We start from the raw sequence: 25,748 nt of genomic DNA, 5'->3' as shown, positions 1-25,748 counted from the left end.
TCTTAAATAAAAAAAATATGGTGAACAACCCTATTGCGAAAAATAGATATCGTCATTTAAAAATCTAAAAGCGTGAAATACGTACTCCAGGAGTAATAATCTTTCGATTTAGGCAATAAAAAAGTTATAGGAAACCACCCTATTGACTTTTTTCACAAGTATTTTTATGCTAATGACGTATATCGACTCACAGAGCCATTATCTAGCATTTTTATTATAATTTGCCACATTAGGGATCGTATCCAACCAGAGCATTTCATTATCTTCTCCCTACTCCCCCATCTCATTGCAAGATGCCAAGTTGGCCCTATATCACCCTACCTATACTATTTGACCAGTGGCGTTGACAGGAATTTTGTTCGGGGGGGGATTCATAACAAGGGGGGACAATTTTTTTAAATAGGGAGCTAAGTAGTGGGTTTTAAAATCGTCATTTCAACACTTTCCATAAGCGAAAAAAACTTCATTTTTCAAAGAAATCTTTTGTGAATTCATGATTTTTCAATAATTGGTTTTCATTTGTGATGCAAAGTAAGTGTACTTTTATATTTCGAGGGGGGGGGGGGGGTCCGGACCCCCCGGACCATTCCTAACTACGCCACTGCAGTTGACGAATATAGAGGTTGAAGATAATGATAAGGGCAAATTTCTATTCCTATCTTAAGTTGGCTTAATTGTTGAGTACATCCGAGTCAAATCATACTCCTTCCTTTTTTCTTTTGCGCAGCTCCTGCCCCTAATATGGCTTCAAAATATATATTTCCAACTCAGGAAATTTTATTACTAATATAACTGCTAATTTAGCCTCGTGGCAACAAAAAAACTACTAAAAAGGTATTGTGTAGGATCTAATCCAACCATATGTTTAACTTTAATTTTGTCCCTCTTGACGGGATCACCCGGGGTAAAAATTTCTGTCTTATGAAACCAATTCAAATTATGTCGTTATTTCTTCTAGTAGTTTTCGGAGGCCCCCAAAGGGTTGGATTCTGTCAAAAGTTTTCTTGGTGGCATTTACAGGGGGAAATTCAAGCATCCTCTAAATTTTTGTATCTACAAATAAATCAGGCTTTTTAGCGTGTGCGGACACAGTGCTTCGGAAATAATGGTTGATATTAGGGCTAAAATACATTTAAGTAGATTGATCAGTTGGCATTAATATGAATATTTACTCGCAACCTGATTGCAATATCTTTTTTGCTTTCCAGTTCAATCACGTTAGCGATATTACTTAATTGCTAAAAAATATCATGGGAGTTACATATCATGTTAAAATGCATAGAAGCACGTTAAAATTTACCAATGAAATATTTTTCTCCGAAAATCTACCGTTTTAAGGATATTCAAATGCATTCATTAATTTAAGAGCGCTATTTAGCAGTTTATTACGGTTATGCCCTTTGTATTCAATATAGAAACCATGCTCTTCCACATTTAAAATTGGCGCTGAAGAATATCGGTGCTGTTTGTTTTCGAATGGGTTCATGATTCACGCACTAGGTGGCTCTTATTTACCTCCACAGCAGCCACGTTTTTTCCTTTACCAGCGTGCGGGAGCGCCAGGATTAGAAAGGCAAGTAATCATGGGTGTGAAAAATGTGTTTTATACGATAATTTCAAAGTCGTTTTACCTAAGATATTTTGGTTATTGTTATTAATTAATACTGATAGCGTTAAGTGGGTTATGGTCAACGGATGACTTGTAGATCTACGGATATTCAGTGGATTCGACCTCAGTGCGGTTCACCATATTCAGTAGTCACATTGCAGTCGTGTAGTATTTGATTGATTTTTTAAGGTATCAAAGGGGTATTAAGATTTGAATTGTCTTTGATTGTTGGTTCTGTTTTGATTGTGATTTTTCTTGCATGTGGAAAGCGTCGCAAGCTCATTGTTATTTTTCATCATTTTCCTTTAGATGTTTACGTCAAGTGCAAAAATAGTGAAAAGTGGAGGAGCCGAACCAGATGTATTCGAAAGCTCTATATCGCAAGCTCTTCTCGAGTTGGAGATGAGCAGCAGTGACTTGAAGGCGCAGCTCAGAGAATTGTATATTACTAAAGCGAAAGAAGTTGAGCTCAATGGTAAAAAGGTGAGTTGGGCCGCGTTATTCGAACATTTCCATTCATAACAGTGCCTGTTCCCTGCCTCTTCGTAAACGTTGTTGTAGACCGATACTGTGATTTGATGAATTGGGCGTAATGTATTTTATCGGAATTCGGTGCAAAGGCTGTGGTTCATCTACATCCACATAATACCCTGTGAGTCATCTCAAGGGTAGGATTAGATGGGGTGATCAATTAAACCCTGTAAAATCCCTTGTGGTTGAGTTAAAGCACAAATATCTTGTTTTAATGGTGTTTCGTTTGGTGTTCGGCAAGCTTGGTATTCACGGACACAAATATTTGTGCTGTATTTTATTTACTTTTTTGTGAAATGTGGAAAGGGTCAATACTTCTGCCATGTTGTGATGCGAAAATTTCGTATTAAGTTGTCGTTGACTCTGGTCATTAATCTGAAGTACCGATGCTGTTTCTCTGGGTTACGTGCAGTGTACCGCAATGATTCCAATTTCCTTTGGATTTGACGTTTGTGCTCGTGGTTCGCCGTCGTTCATGGTTAAGTAAATGATAATTGAAAGCGAAGACGCTCTGGTGCTTGTCTTAGTACAGTACGTAATGATTTTGACTGATGACGTGTTGAGTACTACCACTGCAGATTGGTCAGAACGGTCAATGTCCTTCTAGGGTATCGGTTTTAGTCCTATTTTGCACTTGAAGTAATCAATAGTATCCCATTTGCCTTTAGAGTATGTATATGAAGGGTCGTGTGATGGTGCTTACATGTTAGGTCGTTGTGCATCTAGTTGTGACGTCAACTGAAGTATTTTGTATCGAACATGTGTGTACCAATGGCTTGGTGGTCAAGGAATGTTTGTTACTTTTAGTTCATTTTTATCCTCCACTGATCGATCTACACTGTGTGTGGATCTGTGGGATGAGTTAATTTATTTTATGTTATTTCTCATTCAGAATTAACTGAAAGCTACGTGTGATTCTATGTTTAGAAGTGTGGGAACACAATCTTTATGTTGTGTATGTATGGTCATGTAGTGGTTACCCCATCTCAAAAGATAATTGGAGAAATGAAATTTTTCGATATTTAATAACCTCAGATAGTTACTAATACAATGAATGGGTAAATTTCCACACCGGGTTAGTGCCTAATGGTAATGAATGAAGAGTTTGAATTGTGCTGGTAATGGTAATGAGAGAAGTGAAAATTGGAATTGTTGTGATGCAGAATGGTAACATAATGTTGAATGGACATTTTTGTGAGAAAGGAGTAATTCATTAACTACATATCACAGTAGCTTTGAGGGGGGTTATCAATGCTTGAATGTTGAAAACTGAGGTTAGTGTATTCTCAACTTGGAATGAAATTGCACCACACTTACAATCAACCGCACATAAAAATATGCATCACAAACACTTAGTATTTGTCAATTTTGTGCATTTGTGCATTAATTTAAGGCATACAGATGCTTACATACTGCCTTGCTTCCTACTATGGAATTCTAATCCATTATAATTAGGTTAACATTAAAATCTCAACCATATGCGGAGTGATAAACAACTCTGGTTCCAATGCGTTCAACATCATTAATGAGCAATGCCCTAGTGAATATGTTTATTTCTGCTTATAATTAAGACTCACTACTTGAAGGGTGCATTAATCCACTTAAACCAATTAAATATGTATAAGTAGATGTACCTTAGATTGTACTCAGTGCCATGAAGGCATTTTAACGTAATAAGAAACTAAAGTGTCAACAATTAGCAGTGGAGAGGAACGGAGAGGCTTGCTTGTCACACAATTCAAGAGCTTAACAGACTTGTTTATTATAACAAGTAGAACACGGCAATCCACCTACCAACCGCCAACACACAATACTGGTGACAATTCTCCGGTGCATCAGTGAAGCATGTGAATAACTTAACACCCCAACCCTGGAGACTTACTTTTCCATATCCAGAAAGGAGGCTTACACATAAAATGTAGTTAACTCCAAATTCTCTTTCTTGCAATCCACATTTGTTGATTTGGTTTATCTAAAAACCTACTCAGAAAAGATAAGGCATTAGCTGTCTGGTCTACTGGCATTTGCATTAATAATGAGCCAAGTCAATCAATTATCTTTATGGCTCATGAGCTATCTTCTTATTTTTATCATCTTGAAAGTTATTATCCTTAGGGGTTAAAGATCCTTCACATTCGCTTGTATTTAGCCTAATTAACACTTTATAATGTTGGCACTTAGTGGAAATGTGAGTTATACCCATGCTTAGCATGATATTTCTTAGGAAATGTTTCAATTGTAGAATTATTAAGCTTTTCATATCACTCCCATGGGGCTTCACCCAAGGCAAAAAAATGTTTCTTCAGCTTGAGTGCATTCCCTCAATGACCTTTAACACGCTGAGAGATTTTAATGTAAACATCACCATCTAAGCTCCCATTTAGAATGGTTATTGATTGGTATATCAAGTTGCCTAACATGCCAGTTAATTTGAAGAGCCTTTGAAAACATCACCTTGTTGATATCCGACCAGAAACATCACCGAGTAAAAGTCTCCTCCAACTCTTAATGACCTTGGCTTAGTTGCATTTATAAAAGGTAGTCCCACAGCCTCTTGGTGTATTTGTAATCGTAAGTCTTTCTTCTCATAACATAAACACCACTGTCTATTCTCACATTCAGTTACTGACCCTAGCCAGTTCTGCCTCCTACCCTTCAAGGCCCTTCAAGTACAATGACCCTGCTCTCCAGCAGCCTGCTCAAGCCGTTTTCGCAGTCTTATTTGTGTAGCTTTCTCACCCGTTTTCACACAATTGGGCCTCGGTGCCTCATTCAGGGATTATCGAGGGCCAGCTGTGGAGGGAGGGTTGTCGGGACGGAACTCTTTGAAGGACACTAGAAGGCAGGTCATAAGGGAGACATGGTGAGTAGAAGGATATTCTGTTTTAAAGATTGAGATTTGTTGGGAAGACAGTGTGTGGGCTGTGGAGAAAATCTAATGGAGGGGAAGCCTAATGGAAATGGTATTTTGAATAAAAAAACGAAGTCGAAAAATATCGGAGTTCAGGAATGGAAAAAAGACACTGAAAGTGGAGGCACATGCCTCAAAAAACTACAAATGATTGATTAATGTGTGCACGATTGGTTAATTGAGACGAGGTAGAGGTGTGAATCGGTGCCAAAGAGTACTTCTCGGGATTGGGCACTCTCAGCGGTCAATCAGCATATTTACCTGATTTTTTCGTTCGCAGCGAGTTCTACTTGGGTAACCTCTATAAAAAAGAACATAAGGAAAGAATTAAAGGAAAATGGTTTTATGAGATACTTGGAAGAGGTTGCACAACAGGGGATGTGAAGACTTTGACAGAGTATTTGAATTCAGGCGTTGTTTATTGCCCTGGTTGTGGTCAATATTAGTCATCAACAATTGAAGTCATCAGATTGAGTTGTCCTTGTTTAATAGGTATTGCTATTTAAATTCTGCCTGAGCTCTTAAACTTTAATTTTGGTTCTGTGCACCATCGAGTTCATGACGCTCTTGTGGGCGTGTGTGATCCACAATGGTGCTACATCAATTCCAGTGCATGGGTAAAGGAAGTGACACTTTCTGTGTCTCTTTCCTTCTAAGCTCTGGATACACTTAATACATTGTGTGTGTTGCATTCCTAATGTCATGGCTGTTGCCAATTTCACCATGGGAGTGGACTTCAAATTTTTCTTAAAATCATTAACATTATAGGCATTAGACTTGTTAGATATGATGATATAGGCTGAGGCCAATGGCTGCTCTGTGATGGGACCATTCTGTGTTGTTCCATGCCCAGAAAGCATTTGATTAAGAATTCATGTGATTTCTCTTCATGAGGTGTCAATTTAAAGAAGTAATTATTACAAACCTACATGCAGTGAGGTTCGTTACTAGGTGTAAGGCATGTTTTTAGAGTACCAAAGGTTTTTCAAATTCATTGCTCAAATGATGCCAAGGTATTTCTTTATATATGAGAAAATTTTAACAGAAGAAGAGCATGCAAACTTTCCTCAACAACAGCTTCACTCAGGCAGCAAAAGAAAAAATGAGAAAAAATCTTAGTGATGCACATTTTCAATGCTTATGCAAGACATTGACTATTTTTCGCTTAATCAAGGGAAAGTCTTAAAAATTGTATCCTCTTCACTTTTTGGTAGTTGACAATATAATTTAAGTCCTATGACCAATAAAAGGATCTTAAGAAAAGCATGAGGCTCAATTAGGGTCAGTATGGACTCAGTAGCCTCTGCTATCTATCTATTTAATAAGTAATATCTATTTCTTTGGTCATATTGCTTCTGTATGCATGAAATGTTTTTGTACTTCATAGCAGTTCATTTTTCTATGAGCAAGAACTCTTCAATTAAGTGAAATGGGGAGGAGTATGCTCTCTCGTATTTTTCAGGAACATGATTTTATTTTTTTTGCAATTTGATAGCAGCCCTAATTATATTTTAATAAGATCCTCCCCAACAAGTTAATCTCAAATCTAACTTTCACTGAATAAGGGAAGAATAATTAGTTAAATGGATATGGAGTGGATTTCTGGAGAAAATGAAATGCTAAGCTATTGTATAGGGCAGCACATACATAGGAAATGTGGAGATCCTACTTCAGTCAATTAGTCAATTATCCAAAATAGTCAATCCCAAATATTTGATCTCTTTGTATGTGCAATTGCTGAGCAGTTGCAATCATTACACAATGTGATATGGCAGAACAAACTAAAACCTTGGTGATAGAGATCAAAGCACTAAAATTTAGTTTTTCTTTCATTTAATTTTAAACCAGTAAAGTCAAACCACTGCCAAAGTTTAAGTAGATCACATATCATGTTGATGTTAGACTGGACTACAGCAATCCTAAGTGTAGGGTAAGGCCACATCATTTGCAAAAGCCATTTGACTTACAGTGAGTCCTCGTTTAACGTCACCTACCGTTCCTGAAAAATGTGACGATAAACGAAATGACGTTAATCGAAGCATAATATCCCATAAAAACAATGTAAAAATTGAATATCGGTTCCTAGACCTCACAATTCCTATGCGAAAAAATTTTACCGTATCTGGGGCATTTTTTACGATGGGAATGCCAAACTATGGCATAAATAAAAGAGTTCCTGTCTTCATCAACGACAATAGCAGCAGTGACGTAAATCCTTCTCCATTTTTGTATCTTCCCGCATCTGCTTTTCGGCTTCGCGGTCCAATGAATGCTACCAGACGCTACAGACCGGGGATCCGGTGCTCCGGCCCAAAGGCCTTACCTCGGCCTTACCCTCGCTACGAGAATTTCTTTTCGGACCGGTCAGGAGCGAAATCAAAATGGCGCAAATGAGCGAGAGTGGGCAAACTGGGATTATGAAATCGAAGAGATGATTTCAATTGCGAATTGAGGTGGGCGGGCGTCGCTTAGGCATCATCATCGCTGAAACATCGTCGCAGTAACAGGAACCAAAATTATTGTGAACATTGTTTTCTTGGATATTGTCGTGGAAATGTCTCTGATGCTAAAATTTGCCAAAACCGTAATCGCAATTAACAATATACACACCGTTTTACACTTTGAATAGACTGACCGTATTACCGCCCACGAAACAAACAACCTGTAACGCCTGCCAGTTCGCCTTTTTTCTCGCGCGAAATTTAAAATACGTGACGTTATCGCAAAGCGAAGGGGTGATACACGAATAACGGTCGGAAAATTTTCGTGACGTTATCGCGAAATGACGTTAAACGGGGTGACGTAGAACGAGGACTCACTGTACTTTCACAATGTACTGTGCTAAATTTTTCCAAAAATTTTTTTGTACACATGCTTTACTATTTAAATTAAGCAAAATTTTAAAGTTGTCACTGGAGAACAAAAAAATTAAAGAGTGGAGAGTTTGTAGGAATCCTGTTTGCAAGTTGTGATTCTTGAGTGTCAAAATTGATGATGGGTTCTGGTTTGAAGAATCAACAGTTCGCATTATCGTATGAAGTGTCTCATGTATTCTCATGAAAAAGAAACCTAAGTGAACTAGGTAATCTGAAAAAATCAGCCTTCAAAACCTTAAATTATATTTAAAGGAGACATAACTAATGAGTTTCTCGAGGGTGCTTACCTGTCGGCTTGCCTCGATGCTTTAAATCACATGAAGAATCACTGCTGTTGCTTGTCAATTTCATGGCCTTAACCAACTCCTTTTCCCCTTGCTTGGCAGTCGATCATCATCTACGTTCCAGTGCCTCAGTTGAAGCAGTTTCAGAAGATTCAGACTCGCCTGGTGCGTGAGCTGGAGAAGAAATTCAGTGGGAAGCACGTTGTGTTTGTTGCTGAGAGGAAAATTCTGCCCAAGCCAACTCGCAAGACTAGGACTAAGAATAAGCAAAAGAGGCCCCGCAGGTGAGCAAGTTTACACTAAATAGCTTTGTCTACATTAAAAATGGAGTTGCAGACGTAAGAGTCGGTCAGAAGCCATGCTCAAATTTCCTTGAATTACTTCACTTAGTTTTTCTTAATCATTTTAAACCAATTAAAATTGGTATTACTCGATGTGGTCACAAATGCCATCTTTGGTGGTGGTGGGGTAAAGTCCTGTCAAACTGAGGGCTATGGGTTTGAGTCCCACCTGGGTAGGCGGGTTGCCCTTGTCCTCTGCTTGGGTGTCTGTGGCAGTCTTCCGTTGTTGTTCACTGGATTCCTCCAATGTAATGTCCTTAAATGCCCTGTTTTTGAGGCATGGGAAGTTAAAAATGCACCAAATTGGAAAGGAATATGAGAGAAGGTTTACAATATTACTGTTTGTGTTGAGTTGATGTGCAATGATCTAGTTGTCGCTGTTGAAAGTGGGATGCTGTGCTTTGTAAGATCAGACTCCTTTTGTCCAACCATTGTTGCCGTTAGAGTGGAGCGTAGATTTTGTTTGTGCGTGTGTCCAAGAGTGTGCATCATCACTGTTTCTTTGGCTCTCTTGGGGAAACTGAGAAATGTTGGGGAATTTTATATTCAATGGAAATATTTGGGAAATATCAAATTGACTCTGGAATTTTCTGTGACATAAATGTATACAACTGCCACTGATGTTCTGAAGGTTTCCCACTCAGCCTTGAAAACTTTAAAAACGTGGAAAAAGCCGTGAATTTCGTCTTAAAGCCTTAAAAATCTGTCTTGATTTTACGATTGAATAGCTAAGATTGACAGATTAAAAGAAAAATTGATATTTTGATCATATTTCAAGGTCAGTTAGTCAGACCCTGTCCATGCATGTATCTGCACGCGTACATTCGAAGCAAAATTATTGGTCCGTGTGCCATGACGAGACACATTCACCTTAAGCTTCTACCAAAGCCAGAAGACTGGTAACCAAAGTGTTCATTAACACTTACAAAAATTCAGACACTTCTTATCTTCCCTGGTCCCTCTGTTTTCCCACTCTCAACCCTTAGCCGGAGTTGAATAGGGTAGTTTCCTTCATGAAAGAAAACGAAAGGCATTGATTGCGATTCGTTACCCACCATTAGTGTATTCATAATATGCAAATTATTTGGTTTTAGAAAAACCGGTTTAGACGAGTGGCAATGGTCAATTTTATCATCATTTGAAAAAGGCCAGATTGGCGCCCATGCGATGCTACTCCACGTGACGTCACAGGGACCTAGATTCTATACGTGTAGATAGGAGTTTTGCATCATCTGAGGTTACTAATGGATGCATGAGGCACAGAGCTCAGGGAAACATGTCTTAATAATCACCTATTAAAACTGGCTAAGGTTGGAAAGTTTTCTTCGTTTGATAAGGTATTAATAATCCTTATGTAAGCCAAGCGCTACCAGCTAGCTTGGTACTCTGCTACCTACTAGCATCCTGTGTCGTATCAGCGCTCAGAGCCTCGCCCCAAGGTCACCTCACCCGGCGACAGCGGGAACCAGAACGACGTCACACGGGAGTTTTCCTGGCATCCATACTTAGCTGTCGCGTTTTTGTGCGCTTGAAAATTTTCACTTTTCATTTAATCGCGAAAAATAGATATCGTCATTTAAAAATCTAAAAGCGTGAAATACGTACTCCAGGAGTAAAAATCTTTCGATTTAGGCAATAAAAAAATAATAGGAGAGCACCCTATTTTGCAAACGAAATGCGACGTCAGGAGAGAGAGAGAGAGAGCACTTTCATTGCTGTGTTTGCATCCACGGTGTCTGTCACGTTTGTTAAATTTGTAGTTAACGTGTGACCGATGATTGTTACGTGATCAGTATTTCTGCCTAAAATTGGTCGCGTTCAGCAGATACTCACCGGGATCAAGAGATCCCTCACCGGTGAGCGACCCGTCGTTGCGATCTGCTGAACGGTTGCTGAGCAGTGATGTCACGTGACCAAAGAGCAGATACATTCAAAATGGGCGGTAATGCGATTCTTTTAGAAGCGCTAGCGATTCTAATTGCAGGAGACGATGATACTGTGAACAATTTGTTCGGTTTAATTCAACGCGAGACAAGATTCTTTAGAAGAAATCCCTAAGCCGTACGCCTCAGAAGAAAGAGGCTGCGGAATGAAAACTATTACGAAAGGATAGTCCCTCGTTTTCAGGACGATAGCTTACTTAGTCGATGACAAACCTGAAGCCAGTTTTACTTGTTTTTCTTCAGTATCCAGAATTTCATATGTCATTCCTCCGTAAGCATATCTTTTTGTAACTATAGCACCAGACGACGTGCTAGTACTGGGCGCAGCCATATTGATTCTCAACATGTTCCAACCAGTGATCGGTGATTTTCTCCGGTGGAAAAAATGGCGTCTGATCAGTAACACCGGTGACCTACCAGAGAGCGTTCAGCAGAAATTGTCTCACCGGTTCCGCAACTGTTGAGTCTGCTGAACGCGACCATTGTTTGCCTACTAACTGTGAAATTGAAGACATTTAGAGCGTGAAAACCTGGAAAAAATGTGAATTTTAAAATTTATATGGAGTGGGAACCCTGGTTGTGTGATTTTCTTTTCAAGTTCCCAAGTCAAAATTCCATTGTGTTGTTGTGTTTTGCATTCCCCATTATCACAGCAAATGATTGCAATGCATTGTGTATGGGTATATCTTGTTCTTATAGGTCATATTCTGTAAATATGTAGTTTGAGGAACATGCCTTTGTTGGTGAGCTGTGAAGTTAATTTCCCTTAGTTTTTTGCATTGTTTTAGCAATTAACTGTGAGAGCCATGTTTTTGGAATAACTGTAATTGGGTATTTTCCTATTTCCACACCCTTAATGATTAAATCAGAAAGCGTCCATTCCGGGTATTCAAACTTATCTCGAGATTCCATGTGGGTAAGTTTTTGTAAGAGTTTAAATATTCTGTTTGCCGGGAAAGTGTCACAGCCATTGCTGATGCTTTTTTCTGCTGCTTATCCTTTCTCATCATTACTTTTGGTGGCTTGGTTGCATTGCAGCAATGCTCCTGAGTACTAGCATGCCCAGGTAGCAGCTCGAATTTAGATCTGGCAATTTACTGGGCATGCAATCATGACTCAGCGTAATTTTGAGTGCTGTGAGAAATTTATATTTTCTCTGGAAAAAAATAAAATTATTAATTGGTGAAATGTGGATTTTTCAGGGAATTTCCATATTCTTACAAGGAGTCATTGTAAGAGTGATGTTTTGAAACTAATTAATGTCTATGTTTCTGAAACTATTCCGATAATTATGAATAAAAACTTTTGGGCGATGTCGCCATGTCAATTCTTGGGTGGCCCCAACATTTCCCTACCGATGCTGGTCACTTTCTCAAGGGATTCTGATGAGTTGGGAATGTAAATTCTTAATTATCTGTGTCAGGTGGTGTGTATGCTGATGATGTAGGAATGCAAGTTTAGTCGAGGGGAGTCATGGTGCTCTAAATCTTTACTTGCAGTTATCTCTCGAACCGGGGCCTTTGGGGAAGAAAACTACAACACTCTTTCTGTATTGCCGGTATAGTTTCATAAAATAGCAATGGCATTTATATTCGGAACATCACTCTCACAAAGTCTCCATGTTTGCTGTTGAAAACATTGAATGATGATGACACCGGAAACTTGTTGTGTGGTGGACCAATAAGATTACATTCGAAATTCACAGAACAGTTGGTGCGTGAAATGTGATCGTACTAATGGTTTCCCTTTCTTATTTGCAGCCGAACATTGACTGCCGTGTACGATGCTATTCTGGAGGATTTGGTGTTCCCTGCCGAGATAGTTGGCAAGAGGATCCGGGTGAGGCTGGACGGCTCTCAACTTATCAAAGTCCACCTTGACAAGAATCAGCAAACGAACATAGAACACAAGGTCAGTTGGGTGACTTTCATTGCAGCTCAATTGGGAGGGTCAGACCACCTTATTTCTAGGTGCTCTCTCTGCATTTTTATTCCATATTACGTCAAAGTGAATTGCCATTTTGATTGAGTGTGAACTGTGAAATTTTGAGTAGTTACTTGTAGAGATGCACGAATAGTATCCGCGAATACTGGAATACCTCGAATACTTGAAAGTATTCGATATTCGAGATCTCGAATAATTATGCTCTAACAAGGAGAGGTCGCCAAAGTGATGTTCAGGATCTGGACGCGGATGTTATTTTCTAAAACTATATAGGTAAGGTAGAAAATGTGTCACGGCTTTCTTCCACATAGGCCCGGGTTCGAGAGATATTCGCACGTAAAGATTTCGCGCAGCATTATCTCCCTTGAGTAAGCGCCCCCTCTCATTAACGGCCGTGGCGGTGCGGTCTAGGGCGTTAGTCTTGTATGATTAGTTAGTGTCCCGAGATCGAGACCCAGTGCCGGCAATTTTTTTTTCTCTCTTCCAATTTTTGAAATCACTGTTACATTTTACCCCAATTCGTTTTAATTAGTTACTTCGCGATTTTTAAAATTTAATATCAATTTATGGATTTTAAACGAAACTCCGAATTGTGCCTTACCACGCGAATTAGAGGACGTATATAATTACTTACACGCAAATTTCCGGGGAATTTAATCATCCTCGCCCTAGCCATTGGTCCCACAGCCTCTTCGTATATTCGTAATCTCAAGTCTTTCTTTCAACAAATAAACACCATTGCCTATCCTCACATTCAGTTACTGACCCTAGCTAGTTTCCTCTTCCACCCATCCAGCACAATGATCCTGCTTTCCAGCAGCCTACCCAAGCCGTTTTCGAGGCCTTCTTTGTTTACTTTTCGCACCCGCTTTCACACAATTGAGCCTCGGTGCCTCGTTCAGGGATTATCGAGGGTCAGTTGTGGATGCAGGGTTGTTGGGACGGAAGTCTTTGAAGGACACTAGAAGGCAGGTCATAAGGGACGTATGGTGAGTGGAAGGACATTTTGTTGTAAAGATCGAGATTCGTTGGGATGACAGTGCGTGGGCGGTTAGAAATCTAATGGAGAGAATGCCTGGTGGAAATTAAATTTTGAATAAAAAACGTTTAAGCTGGAAAATACTGGTGCTTCAGGAATGTAAAAAAGGTATTGAAAGTGGAGGCACACGCGTCAAAAACCGGGGTACGATTCACGAATGGATGTACAATCGGTTAATTGATGCGAGGCAGAGGTGTGCATCGGTGCACATGATGAGCACATTACACGGAAATTCACGTGTAATTATTTATATACGTCGTCTAATTCGCGTGGTAAGGCACAATTCGGAGTTTCGTTTAAAATTCATAAATTGATATTAAATTTAAAAAATCGCGAATTAACTAATTAAAACGAATTGGGGTAAAATGGAACAGTGATTTCAAAAATTGGAAGAGAGAAAAAAAAATTGCCGGCACTGGGTCTCGATCTCGGGACACTAACTAATCATACAAGACTAACGCCCTAGACCGCACCGCCACGGCCGTTAATGAGAGGGGGCGCTTACTCAAGGGAGATAATGCTGCGCGAAATCTGTACATGCGAATATCTCTCGAACCCGGGCCTATGTGGAAGAAAGCCGTGACACTTTTTCTACCTTACCTATATAGTTTTAGAAAATAACATCCGCGTCCAGATCCTGAACATCACTTTGGCGACCTCTCCTTGTAAGTGCAGTATCGAATACTTTGAATTTTCTGCCATACACCGTTGCACACACGTCGTTGGTAGTTGGCTCGGAAAAATGTAGATGACTCAAGTCGTTTAGTGCATGCAGCACTGTTTTAGGCAAGTTGACGAACTGCATCAAATTCGTGGATTTGAGTGAGGAAAAGATATTGTTCGACGTGGGCAACTGAAAATGATTGGGGAAAAAAATCCGAAACTCCCCAGTTTCGCCCACAAAACCCCTCAAAAAAGTTATATAAGGCAGGAAAAAATATAGATTTTTGGAGTACCTTCTGTTATGCATTGAGCTACTGCTCCCAAACCGTTCCACTCATTGGAAAGATCATCAGGAATTTGAAGACTACAAGGATGCTGCTTTCCCCCGATGTCAGTTTTTTTTTAAATGCTGAACAATGGCTCCGCAATGATGCTTCAAAGTTATTTACAGATCAAAATTTTCATTAAAGTAATAGTAAAAACGGCATGTTCGTGGGCCCCTGGCTGAATGCATAAATACACTTACATTCAAAAAATTATTTTTGCTACTTCTCATTCTATGCTCATCCAGGATGAACCCACAAGATGGAACTCCCTTTTTCAAATGATGAGCCGTCTTCCAGAACAGAACCAAGCCATAACATTAGCTGCCTCTAACCTGAGTTTTAATGTAGACATAACTCCACCACAGTGCGATGCTATCAAGCAATTGATTGATGTTCTGGATGTTTTTGAAGGAGCAACATTTCTTGCAAGTGGAAGTGCAGTCACACTTTCTCAAGTTATCCCCCTCGTGAATAGCATTAGGGTCATTCCATGTCAGTTCATCCAGGCATGACACCCACCGACTCGGATTTTGATGAAACTTGCCAATTTTCATCCTTCCATGCTGGAATGAAACAGTGTAAAATATTTCTTGGCTATCTCTAATACTTTTTTTTTCACGACCATTTGAAGTTTGGGTGAAACTGCAGTTTTTCAATGAATGCGGTCTCCAGAGGCACTTGTACCTCCAGAGGGAAATAATTTGTCTCAGCCATAGTTTTCATCTGATTCGTATGAAAATTTGCAGGTTTACTATAGAAGTCATGAGGATTCCAAAAACTAATTGAAAAATATCCTAAGGAATATTGGAAATTCTCTAAACTCGTATGTTTCATAAGATTTTAGAAAATTTTGCGTCAAAAACATGGTTCTATAAAACATCAAATTTTGACCTGAGGCAATATCTGAATCAAGCTAAATTATTTTTTCTAATATTCCTTAAGGTATGACCCACCACCTGTAAAAATAAAATTCATGGCTTTTTGCTTGCTTTGTTGTAAAAAAAAAATTATGCAAAAAAAATCCCTTTTCACGACTCTGGTCGTCAGTGTTGGGTCCTCCTTCAAGTGTGATGAAATGCTTGTGTTAACTGTTTTCTATATCTAAGAAAATATTTACAACATGTATCTAGTGCATAATACATTAAAAATTCAAACATTTTTTATGTGCAGGTTGTTTTTCTCCCGATAAGAAAAATATATTTTTGAAATAGAATATTTTAAGGAATTCATAGCACTTACCCATCATTGCTGGGGAAAACTTGATTGTTGCTGTATAAAACACATCAAAATACAGGGTGCATGTCAATACAAGTTAACTTTCTCCATTTTGTATTGACAAAAAACTTCACGAATGTTTTTTACCTCATTAATGTTGTTCTACTTTGAACAAAAAGGTTTTCAAAGGACTGGATAAAGATTTCCTTCCAGAGCATGATTCAGAAGTTCTTGATAAAGCGAGTGATATGGATGTGCTAGTTGGGTTACTAAAAGAAAAACTGGTGACAGCAGGCAGTCAGCGAGAGATAATTAAGCTACTAACACTAGCTCCGACTTGGTGGAGTAGGAAAAAAGTAGCCACCGAAATTAATGTTAGTGAATATACAATTCGGCATGCTAGGGAATTCTACGAATGAAAAGCATCATAGCCATACCAGATCCAAGGAGGGGCAAAAACATAGAACAAACTGCAGTGGACTTAGTTCAGTCACTTTACCAAAATTACGAGTATTCACGCCTTATGCCAGGAATGAAAGATAAGGTCTGTCCAAAAATGTCCACAAGCAAAAGAGGTTACTTCTAAGTAACCTAAATGAGCTGTATGCAGCTTTTTAATTTGTATTCCCACTTGTAAAAATAGGGTTTTCCAAATTCTGTCTGTTGCGGCCTAAATGGTGCGTGTTGGCAGGCTCTTGATATTTTGTAATCTGTGTTTTGTGATTCTTTTATGTCTCTCTGAATCTTGACGAAACCCATGGATAATTGTATCCCTACGGAGTTAATAAAATATTATTAATATTATTATCCTCTGAAACCCATTCTGTGTGTGTCTGTGCTATCCATCAGAATGCATCACTTCTTCTCCACGGATGCTCTATAGAGGAGACCTAAAACAACCTATTTGACTGCTTGGTATGTTCCAAAGATAACATGGATTGCATGTTACGGCACTGTTCAGAATGTATGTCTGACAAACGACTGAAGGAGCATCTGAAAAGTAAATTTGAGGAATGGGACCCTGAAGATGAAGTGACATACAATGGGTGACAACAGATCGGACCCAATAAATTAGGTTAACAGTGACTCTGGATGAATACATCAATAGTCTGGTGAACAATCTGGAAAAACTTCTCCCACATTCCTTCATAAACAAATCCCAGGCGAGATACCTAAGAGAACTAAAAAATAACCTACAGCCAGATGAAGCCATTGTTTTGATGGATTTCAGAGAAAACTACCATTATGTAATACAAGATGAGGTTCAGGGTCATCACTGGAATCAGGATGGTTGTTCCCTACATCCAGCGGTAATTTATTCTCGTGGACAGCTGAAGAAAGATCTGTGTGTGTCAAGTTTGTGTGTGTTTTCTGACGATCTAGAACATGACGTAACTTTCGTATTTGAAACGCAAAAAATAGTCACTCAGTTTTTAAAGGAAAAGTTCCTTGAAGTAAAGAAAGTGCAATATTTCAGGGATGGTTGTGCCGGCCAATATAAGAACTGTAAAAACTTTATAAACCTATGCCATCATCACCTGGACTTTGACTTGCATGCTTCTTGGTCTTTTTTTTCAACTAGTCATGGGAAATCTCCATGTGATGGGATAGGTGGAACAGTTAAGTGCATTCTTACAAGAGAAAGCCTTCAGCGGGATCTGGGTAATACAATGACTTCCATTGTAAAGGTGTTTTGAGTTCTGCAAGTACAAAGTGGATAAAATTTCATTTTACGTTTTAAAAAAAGAACAATTATCAATGATTCGGCAACAATTAGAAACTCGCTGGTACCTTGTAAAAACAATCCCAGGTACTCGTAGCTACCATTCTTATATACATTATTGCGACAAAAAAAATTAGCTTTGATACCACATACAGTTCTGTCCACAATTTCTTGACAAAGCCAAGTTGGGAAGAAATTTTAACAAAAACTTGTCCAAATTCTTTTGTGGCCTGCTTGTATGACAATCACTGGTTTTTTGGGCTACTTATGTCAAAGGATGTTGATCCATGTGATATAAAAGTGAAATTCTTTATCATTTTACTGGCCAAAAGAGAAAGAAGATATTTGCAATGTTCCTGTAAATAATGTCATTTGTTACGTGGAAACTCCTACCACAAGAGGCTCAGGACGAATGTATTACTTCTCGGAGAAAGACATTGAACGTGTGAACCAACGGCTGTTGGATTTAAAAGGAAAACTTGGAGTTACCACTACTGGGAAAAAAATGTAACTCTAGTGTAACTGAAATATTAGCTTTCTCAGAGATAGGCCTTAGTGAAGACCTTGGATACTATCCTATTGAACTACAAATTGATGCACAGACAAAAGTGACTATATATTGTGATTGTTCATTTATAAGTTGTGCAACATTAATGAAGTAAAACACATTCGTGAAGTTTTTTGTCAATACAAAATGGAGAAAGTTAACTTGTATTGACATGCACCCTGTATTTTGATGTGTTTTATACAGCAACAATCAAGTTTTCCCCAGCAATGATGGGTAAGTGCTATGAATTCCTTAAAATATTCTATTTCAAAAATATATTTTTCTTATCGGGAGAAAAACAACCTGCACATAAAAAATGTTTGAATTTTTGAATGTATTATGCACTAGATACATGTTGTAAATATTTTCTTAGATATAGAAAACAGTTAACACAAGCATTTCATCACACTTGAAGGAGGACCCAACACTGACGACCAGAGTCGTGAAAAGGGATTTTTTTTGCATAATTTTTTTTTTACAACAAAGCAAGCAAAAAGCCATGAATTTTATTTTTACAGGTGGTGGGTCATACCTTAAGGAATATTAGAAAAAATAATTTAGCTTGATTCAGATATTGCCTCAGGTCAAAATTTGATGTTTTATAGAACCATGTTTTTGACGCAAAATTTTCTAAAATCTTATGAAACATACGAGTTTAGAGAATTTCCAATATTCCTTAGGATATTTTTCAATTAGTTTTTGGAATCCTCATGACTTCTATAGTAAACCTGCAAATTTTCATACGAATCAGATGAAAACTATGGCTGAGACAAATTATTTCCCTCTGGAGGTACAAGTGCCTCTGGAGACCGCATTCATTGAAAAACTGCAGTTTCACCCAAACTTCAAATGGTCGTGAAAAAAAAAGTATTAGAGATAGCCAAGAAATATTTTACACTGTTTCATTCCAGCATGGAAGGATGAAAATTGGCAAGTTTCATCAAAATCCGAGTCGGTGGGTGTCATGCCTGGATGAACTGACATGGAATGACCCATTATTAATTTCCTAGAAACAGAAGTTTTCGCATAGTCATTACAAGGTTTCGTTAACGATTTGCTGTTTTCCAATAAAAGTTATATGAATTTCTGGAAAAAGAACAATTTTCACTTTTTCCACATTTCTTGATGTACGATTCAAAATCAGTGATTTCCAAGATTCAAATAAAGTTGAGATGATAAAAAATTAATTGGCTTTGGAGATAAGTCTGTCTAAACAGTGTCACCCAACAAAGGAAATGGCTGATGTAAAGCAACAACAATCAATGTGAGGAATTTACTCAAAATAAATAAGTATATTTTAAAAATGTATTTGATGTTCACCTCTTTGTTTATGCATTCATCAAGTGAAATAGAAGAAAAAACGTGTGTTTAAGCCTTTCGCTGCTGCTCAATCTTTGAAAACCTACCCCTCGCATGCGCATGGCTGGGGGGAAGAAAAGGACGTTCACTGCAACAAAAGGGTTAATGTGCTTTGCGCAATTCTAGTTTTCGAGGTACAGTAGATTCCGGTTAATTGGGGCATATGGAAACTTGTGCATTTTGCCCCAATTAAGCGGCTGCCCCAATTAGGCGAACTCTCTTGTATATGGGCATAAAAAACTTTGAAATGGTAGAAAGAAGACTAAAGAATGTTTATAATGCAACAAAAGTTTATTCAACTATTAATTTAATTAATGAATCAGTGAGTTTAGTTAATTTATTGTCATTTTTCAGAATTATAACATTTTTGTTAAAAATATTTTCCATGGCCATGGGCGACGCTGAATGAATGTCTTTTACCAAGTCCTATTAAAGAAGAGTCCTATTCCCTTACGGATAGTATAACAACAAGAACATTCAAAATAGGGCAAGAATAGGAACATTAGTGAAAAATAAGAGTAAATCAAAGGAGGAAAATATAAAAAAATAGTATTCTGAAAACAAAAAAATTTAATTTGGTCGCGAGTATAGAGTCTATGTTGCCAACTCATGGCCCAATAAAGCGGCATGATGCCCCAATTAAGCGGAGAATACTCTGGGATATTCCTCTATTGGGTTCTGTTCTTCAAGACCTGCCCCAAGTAACCGGTGGACCCATTAAACGGAATCTACTGTATTTGAGTATTCGAGCAATGATTTAATGCTCAAATTTGATATTAGATTTTGAGAAATCTGCTATTCGACCCATCTCTAGTACAGTGGAACCTCGTTAAAGCGAGTACGGGATATATCGAGACCCCCGCTATTACGAGAGATAGCCGATGCACCGTCAATTGACCCTATAATAAGAGTGTTAAAAAATTCGTTTTTACGAGACCCTTTCGGTGTTGGCTCTCGCCATAGCGAGGGTTTCACCGCCGGAAGACTTTCATGAAGACTCCTTTACCTCTGTAATTGCTAGCGATCTGTTAGAAATGAAGTTAATGGAGTGCTCAGTCTCAAATTTATGTGGTAAACTGTCGTTCGATAAATATAATGATTACGAAACAATGCTTTGCATGATTTTTACTCAGTGCGGCGCTTATAAATTGTTTGAATAGTTAGTCGTTATTTGAGTAAAGAAATTTAGTGATGCAAAAAAACATCGCCTTTCGTCTGGATTTATGCTTACGTTTATCGGATAGATGTTTATCTGTCGCCGCACCACTCCTGTTCCTGTATATCTGTTCGCAACAGGTATATTGGCTATTATTTGCTCCACCTCCGGTAAAGCGACAATTCGCTATAGCGAGTGTTTATTAGTGCACCGTGGGGTGTCGTTATATCGAGGTTTCACTGTAATATGTTTAGGTGAATGCCCCTTTGACTCTGCCTTGCTTGTGGTTAGGTTTTCCAGTACACCCATGCCTCGTATAACGCAAGGGATGCGTTCCTTGGGGTCTTTGCACTATACGAATTTGCATTATACAAGAGCGTTTTAACATTGGGAAGATAGGGATGTGCTCCTGGTAGCATAAGTGTTGGGAATTGAATTTCCTCTAAACTATATATATATATTCTTTATATAAACTATATATATTCCCACAAATAGCCCTAGAAAACCTTATTTGTATAAATGTTTACAGTTTAAAATATCTTTTAAGATAGTGGGCACGCATTTAATGACTTTAATTCACGTTAAAAAAATTCGTACGTGTTTTTGAAATTCCCTTCTGTCGTGCAGGTAGGCTAACATACTACTCTGTCCCATTTCATAGCTAGCGGAGTTAATGAATGATAAATCATTTTAATTTGAAGTCCTCTGAGGCATTACCAGCTGCATGAAACGGTCTTTAAATGTCTTGAAACCTGACCCAGGTTTTCCATCCCTGAAAAAGAATGAACGAGATTGCATTCTTTTCCAATAGAATATCGTCTCGTCAACACTAAAAACTAGTTGAGGGGGAAAGGAGCCACTTTCAATCAGAGCTTGGACTTGATGAGAAAATGTTTGTGGTGACTGCACTATCAACACTTGCAGATTCACCAAATATTGCCACACTGAAAATACCTGCTTGCCGTTCAAAATTCTGGAACCAATCGGAGCTATCACTAAATGTCTCTGAGCGATTACCACCCTCGTGTTTTTGTACAGATTCACAATGAACTTTCCGTATGTGTTGACCGCTTGGTTGAAGTTGGTGCGGCGGAGGCCACTGATGTTTTAGCTTAGTCTCTATTCAGAATAAGGCATCGTGAGTTTAAACTTCCACACAATATCGCTTTGACGCTCTCCATTTTCAAAGCAATTGACCTCTTTCAATTTCTCTTCTAGGTTTATGGTTTTTCTTGATAACTTCTTGATTTCTCTACCCGCATTCCTATTTTTTGCCATTGTTCTCTTGGTTTTTACTCTGTACGGCTCTATCGAAATCACCACCTACTGCTGCACTGTATTCCTGAGATGCAGAGGGCCTATGACTGCTGGGAGGGAATGAAGCCATTGTGTTCGAGACTCTAGACTCTATAGTGGACCCTTTATATGGTGATGCTATTCATACGCAACTCGGCCACTGCTCCATTTCTCCCCCGTGAATACCGATGACCTTGAAGGCTTAAGCGTAGACCCTCTTCCTGGGAGTCAATCGCCCGATTACCTATGACGGCAAAAATTATGTCTCAAACCGTATTGCTTAAAAAAACTCATTTCCACTGGCTCCACACTTAATTAATGATCTAAATTAGCGATTGTCACTCTGTCAAGGAGACGAGATTATTACTTCGGTAGGCCAGCTATCTGGACCCAATGACGAGTAATGCTTTTGGCCAATGCACAGCAATGGATTTTGATTAATATATAAACAACCAAGATTTGAGGCAAGCAATACTATTAATATATGTAAAATGATAGCAATTTCGTGTGTACTTGGTGCAAGTTCATCTTTTATCATGAGAGCGTTAAAGTTTTTTGATTAGGCTATGCTGCATTGCGATGTTTCTCTGAGGAACGAATTTGTGCTGTATCGAAATTGCACTAATTGAAATTGCACTATGCGAGGCATGGGTGTACCTCCATCCTTCTTCAGTAGCAGCTTTTTTTGTGAATAGAAACAGTCCCTTGACCCCTGGTAGCCAATAATTGAAGGGTGTGTATCGAGAATAAAGCTATTTTGGCCACTGCTGTTTTTGTGATCTTTTCTGTGTGTCTGGTGATCTTTGTGACTAGGTCTTCAATCTTAATGAGAGGCTTCCAAAGAAAATGCTAATATGAGTTCTTTTGACAAGTACATTTTTGAAGTAATGTCTTGTGATGGCATTTGTTAGGTGTGCACTTGGTGTGGGCACCTTCTTATAAACATAACACACAAATCTCATCCGGGAAGGTGAAGGCATGCTTCAATAAGGCTTGGAAGATTGAAAATTGAACCTTATGAGGTTTTCTATTGAATTTAAGTTTGTATCTCATCCCTTTTGACAGATAATTCTGCTACTCATCCATCCCATGCGCCACATTTAATTAATTTCATGATTGAAATTGTGCCGTGTGAAGGGATGGTAATGCTCTGTGTGTGCCTGTGGCAGGGTTTGACAAATCGAGCAGCTCGGCTCTACTTCGTGTATTATATTAGTTCACAGATTATCTCTTTTGAAGCAATTTTTAAGTCAACATGTTATTTTCTGTAGAGAAAGAAATTTTTGCTGTGTGAAATTTGTGGAGATGACATTTTACGGTCAAATGAAGCTCCGTTGCATTAGTCATGAGGGAGTATGATTTCTCACTTCACTGGCGAGCAGAATATTTAAACTTTTCTCGGGTTTCCGCATGGGTAAGTTATTTGAAGGCACTCTTCGAATATCTTATCCATGTGGAAACCCGATAAAAGTTCAAATAGTCATGAGGGAGCTTGATGACTTGAATGTTGCTGTTTTCAGGGGTCGTTTCTTGTTTAACTAATTAGGAGTGTTTTTTTAGAGTGAATTTTTGGGGTCTATTATTTATTAGCCAATACCTGCTGTGGTAAGATTTGAATGGCCTACTTGAGTGTGGAAAAGGTGATTAATTATGACATCTATGCTACAAATTATGCAACACTCGCAAGCAATGTGAAGTGGTATAAATTCAAATTTGGGATATCAATGGAGCTTATTGGTCGGACCTACATCGTTTATCATGGTAATTTGTTGGTGAGAGCATCTACCTTGGAAGTAGAGTAAGCATTGTTACAGTAGACTCTCGTTATTACGAAGTTCACGGGACCGAAAAATCGGAGGTTCGTAATAACGAAGTTCGTAAGAACGTTTCTTTTAGGAATCGTCGAAAGGAATAGTGTATTATAAACGCGATTGAATTACGCGGAAAGAAATATAAACAGGAAAATGCGTTTCAGTTTTTCAACAGAAGACTGCGCCATGACGCAATCGAGGGTTGATATCTTCCCGAATACATGAACTCCGATATTCAAACTCGATGCGTCCCAAGACCTTGTTCCTAGGTTGATAAAATTACAGTCCAACCACCGAGAGTTGTCCAATTACAGACCAAATGGTCTAGGTCCGTGGAGGGGGCAAGGCTGCCAGGTAAGAAAGGGAAACGCTTACAAAGTGTTCCGTGAAGAAAAGATCCGGAAGGGACGACGAGCGTCAAGGACCTAGAGGAATAATCACTTGTTCTGTGATTCGAAGAATGGGCTTATTTTGGTGGATCAGGCTTATTTCGGTGTTCGTTTATGCATTTGACAACGTTGTATGACTAGGCGAGGGTGTGAGGTGCGTTTGGGGGACAGCGGTTGGCTTTAAACCGTGCTGGCGCAGGATTATCCGCCCATCCTATTGTGCCGTAATCGGACAACCCTCGCCAGCCGGACTGTATGTAATTTATCGCAGAGTAAGGTTATCCTGCGGGATGCAACACTGCATTACACGTATGCGCTTCCTCACGCATGTGGCGAACTGATCTAGCGGGGCCTGCGATGCATTCGGAGCCGAAAAAATAGCTCCCCGCGGTGACGAAGAGCGGGCGAAACGTTGAACAGTTCCTAAATTCACTCCATTTTCATTGATTCCTTATTCAGATCATGATCACAGTGAGTTTCCCAGCGCCACACCGCGTCGTATCGGCCAAATCGAAAGGCGCCAAATTTGAAATTTGAAAATTTTGAATGCTCGTATCTCTGAAAATTCGTAAATCGAATGTGCATAGGAAGAGGTCTGACTGTACATCCTGTTTACGAACGGTTGAGTAGGGCACCCTGACTACACAGGAATGAAGCTAGTTATATGATGTTGCGTGTAAACTGAATAAAGAACCATAATTGACGCTCTTAGGCACAGTAAACGAGAATAACTTAAACGTGGCGCAATTATTGAAACTTAAGTGTAGTGAATATCCACCTAAATACCGTGACTTGTGCGTGCAACTTCGTAATAAAGTTCATATTGTAACTGCCGGGACCGGGACATAGGTTCGTAATTTCGTAAAAACGAAAATTTCGTAATAACGTTTCTTTTACTATAGCTTGGATAGGCCTTTTCGACGGGACCAACGGTTTGCTTCGTAATAACGAGAACTTCGTAACAACGTTGTTCGTATTAACGAGAGTCTACTGTATCACCATGTTTATTTAATCAATTTCTTGATGACGAGACAGTGTAACTGGGTTTTAGGAAAATTAGGACATCTGAGGGACTTGCATTTTCACTGTATGTATTGGGGAAATAAGGAATTGACTTGTGCTGTCCTTATGTATACAAGAACAATAGAAGATATGTGCCTTTCTTTAGTTCACCAAGTGAAATGACTGCTTGTGCAGGCACGTTAAGTATTCCTTGAATGTGTGAAAGAAGCCTTATGTAGAGTGCATCGATGCAATTGGGATGAGGGGGTCCTTTATCATTTCTGAATTCAGTTGTGTCAAAATGTGTGTGGAAGGTCATGAGTCACGAGGTATGGAGAGTGAGTAAAGGCTCAATGAAAGTGGTCACTTGCTCAGGATTTGTTCATTTCCATTGTGTCAATGCCATTGCCTCAAATGATGAATGACTCATGGATTCATCTGGAGATCCTAAATTTGGATTGTGGTCGTTTTAATTTGGATATAACATGATAACCTCTCACTGACGCCATGGTCACAACTTTTAAGCTACTGTGGCTGTGGGATTGTTGGTTTGTGTGTGCTGGGTCCCTTGCGTAGCGCTTGCGTTGACCTCTCTTATGTTATTATTTGAGTGCACTGTCATGTCGAGTGAGAGTTCACCATTTTCCTCTCTCCTCAGGTGGACACCTTCACTTCTGTCTACAAGAAGCTCACCGGCCGAGAGGTGACGTTTGAGTTTCCTGAACCTTATTTGTAATTTAAGCATGAATTCCATTGAACTGTTCAATAAAAAATAACAAGCAA

The 25,748-nt window shown here is 38.9% G+C and overlaps 1 protein-coding gene and 1 non-coding gene across 3 annotated transcripts; both read left to right on the top strand.

Annotated features, from left to right (window-relative positions):
• Window positions 1–1,476: 1,476 nt before the first annotated feature.
• On the top strand, window positions 1,477–25,748 carry LOC124155350 (40S ribosomal protein S7). 2 transcript variants are annotated; one of them, XM_046529090.1, is made up of 5 exons: window positions 1,477–1,573; window positions 1,919–2,092; window positions 8,314–8,495; window positions 12,256–12,406; window positions 25,624–25,748. In XM_046529090.1, exons 2-5 carry the CDS (start codon window positions 1,919–1,921, stop codon window positions 25,699–25,701), a joined length of 585 nt encoding a protein of 194 aa, XP_046385046.1. In that variant the 5' UTR covers window positions 1,477–1,573; the 3' UTR covers window positions 25,702–25,748. The 2 variants fall into 2 exon arrangements, with proteins under 2 accessions (XP_046385046.1, XP_046385047.1); XM_046529091.1 differs by lacking the exon at window positions 1,477–1,573 and adding an exon at window positions 1,657–1,798.
• LOC124156681 lies at window positions 5,594–5,722 on the top strand. The gene has a single exon (XR_006864383.1). It is a non-coding gene; the product is annotated as a small nucleolar RNA SNORA35 (small nucleolar RNA).

Source organism: Ischnura elegans, chromosome 3 (assembly GCF_921293095.1).
Source record: "Ischnura elegans chromosome 3, ioIscEleg1.1, whole genome shotgun sequence".
Taxonomy (NCBI): Eukaryota; Metazoa; Arthropoda; class Insecta; order Odonata; family Coenagrionidae; genus Ischnura; species Ischnura elegans.
This window is presented reverse-complemented; position numbering and strand designations above follow the sequence as displayed.

Coding starts and splice junctions, on each gene's coding strand:
- LOC124155350 (XM_046529090.1), top strand. CDS start 1,919: ATGTTTACGTCAAGTGCAAAAATAGTGAAAAGTGGAGGAGCCGAACCA. Junction 2,093..8,313: donor TTGAGCTCAATGGTAAAAAG/GTGAGTTGGGCC, acceptor CTTGCTTGGCAG/TCGATCATCATCTACGTTCC. Junction 8,496..12,255: donor AAGCAAAAGAGGCCCCGCAG/GTGAGCAAGTTT, acceptor TCTTATTTGCAG/CCGAACATTGACTGCCGTGT.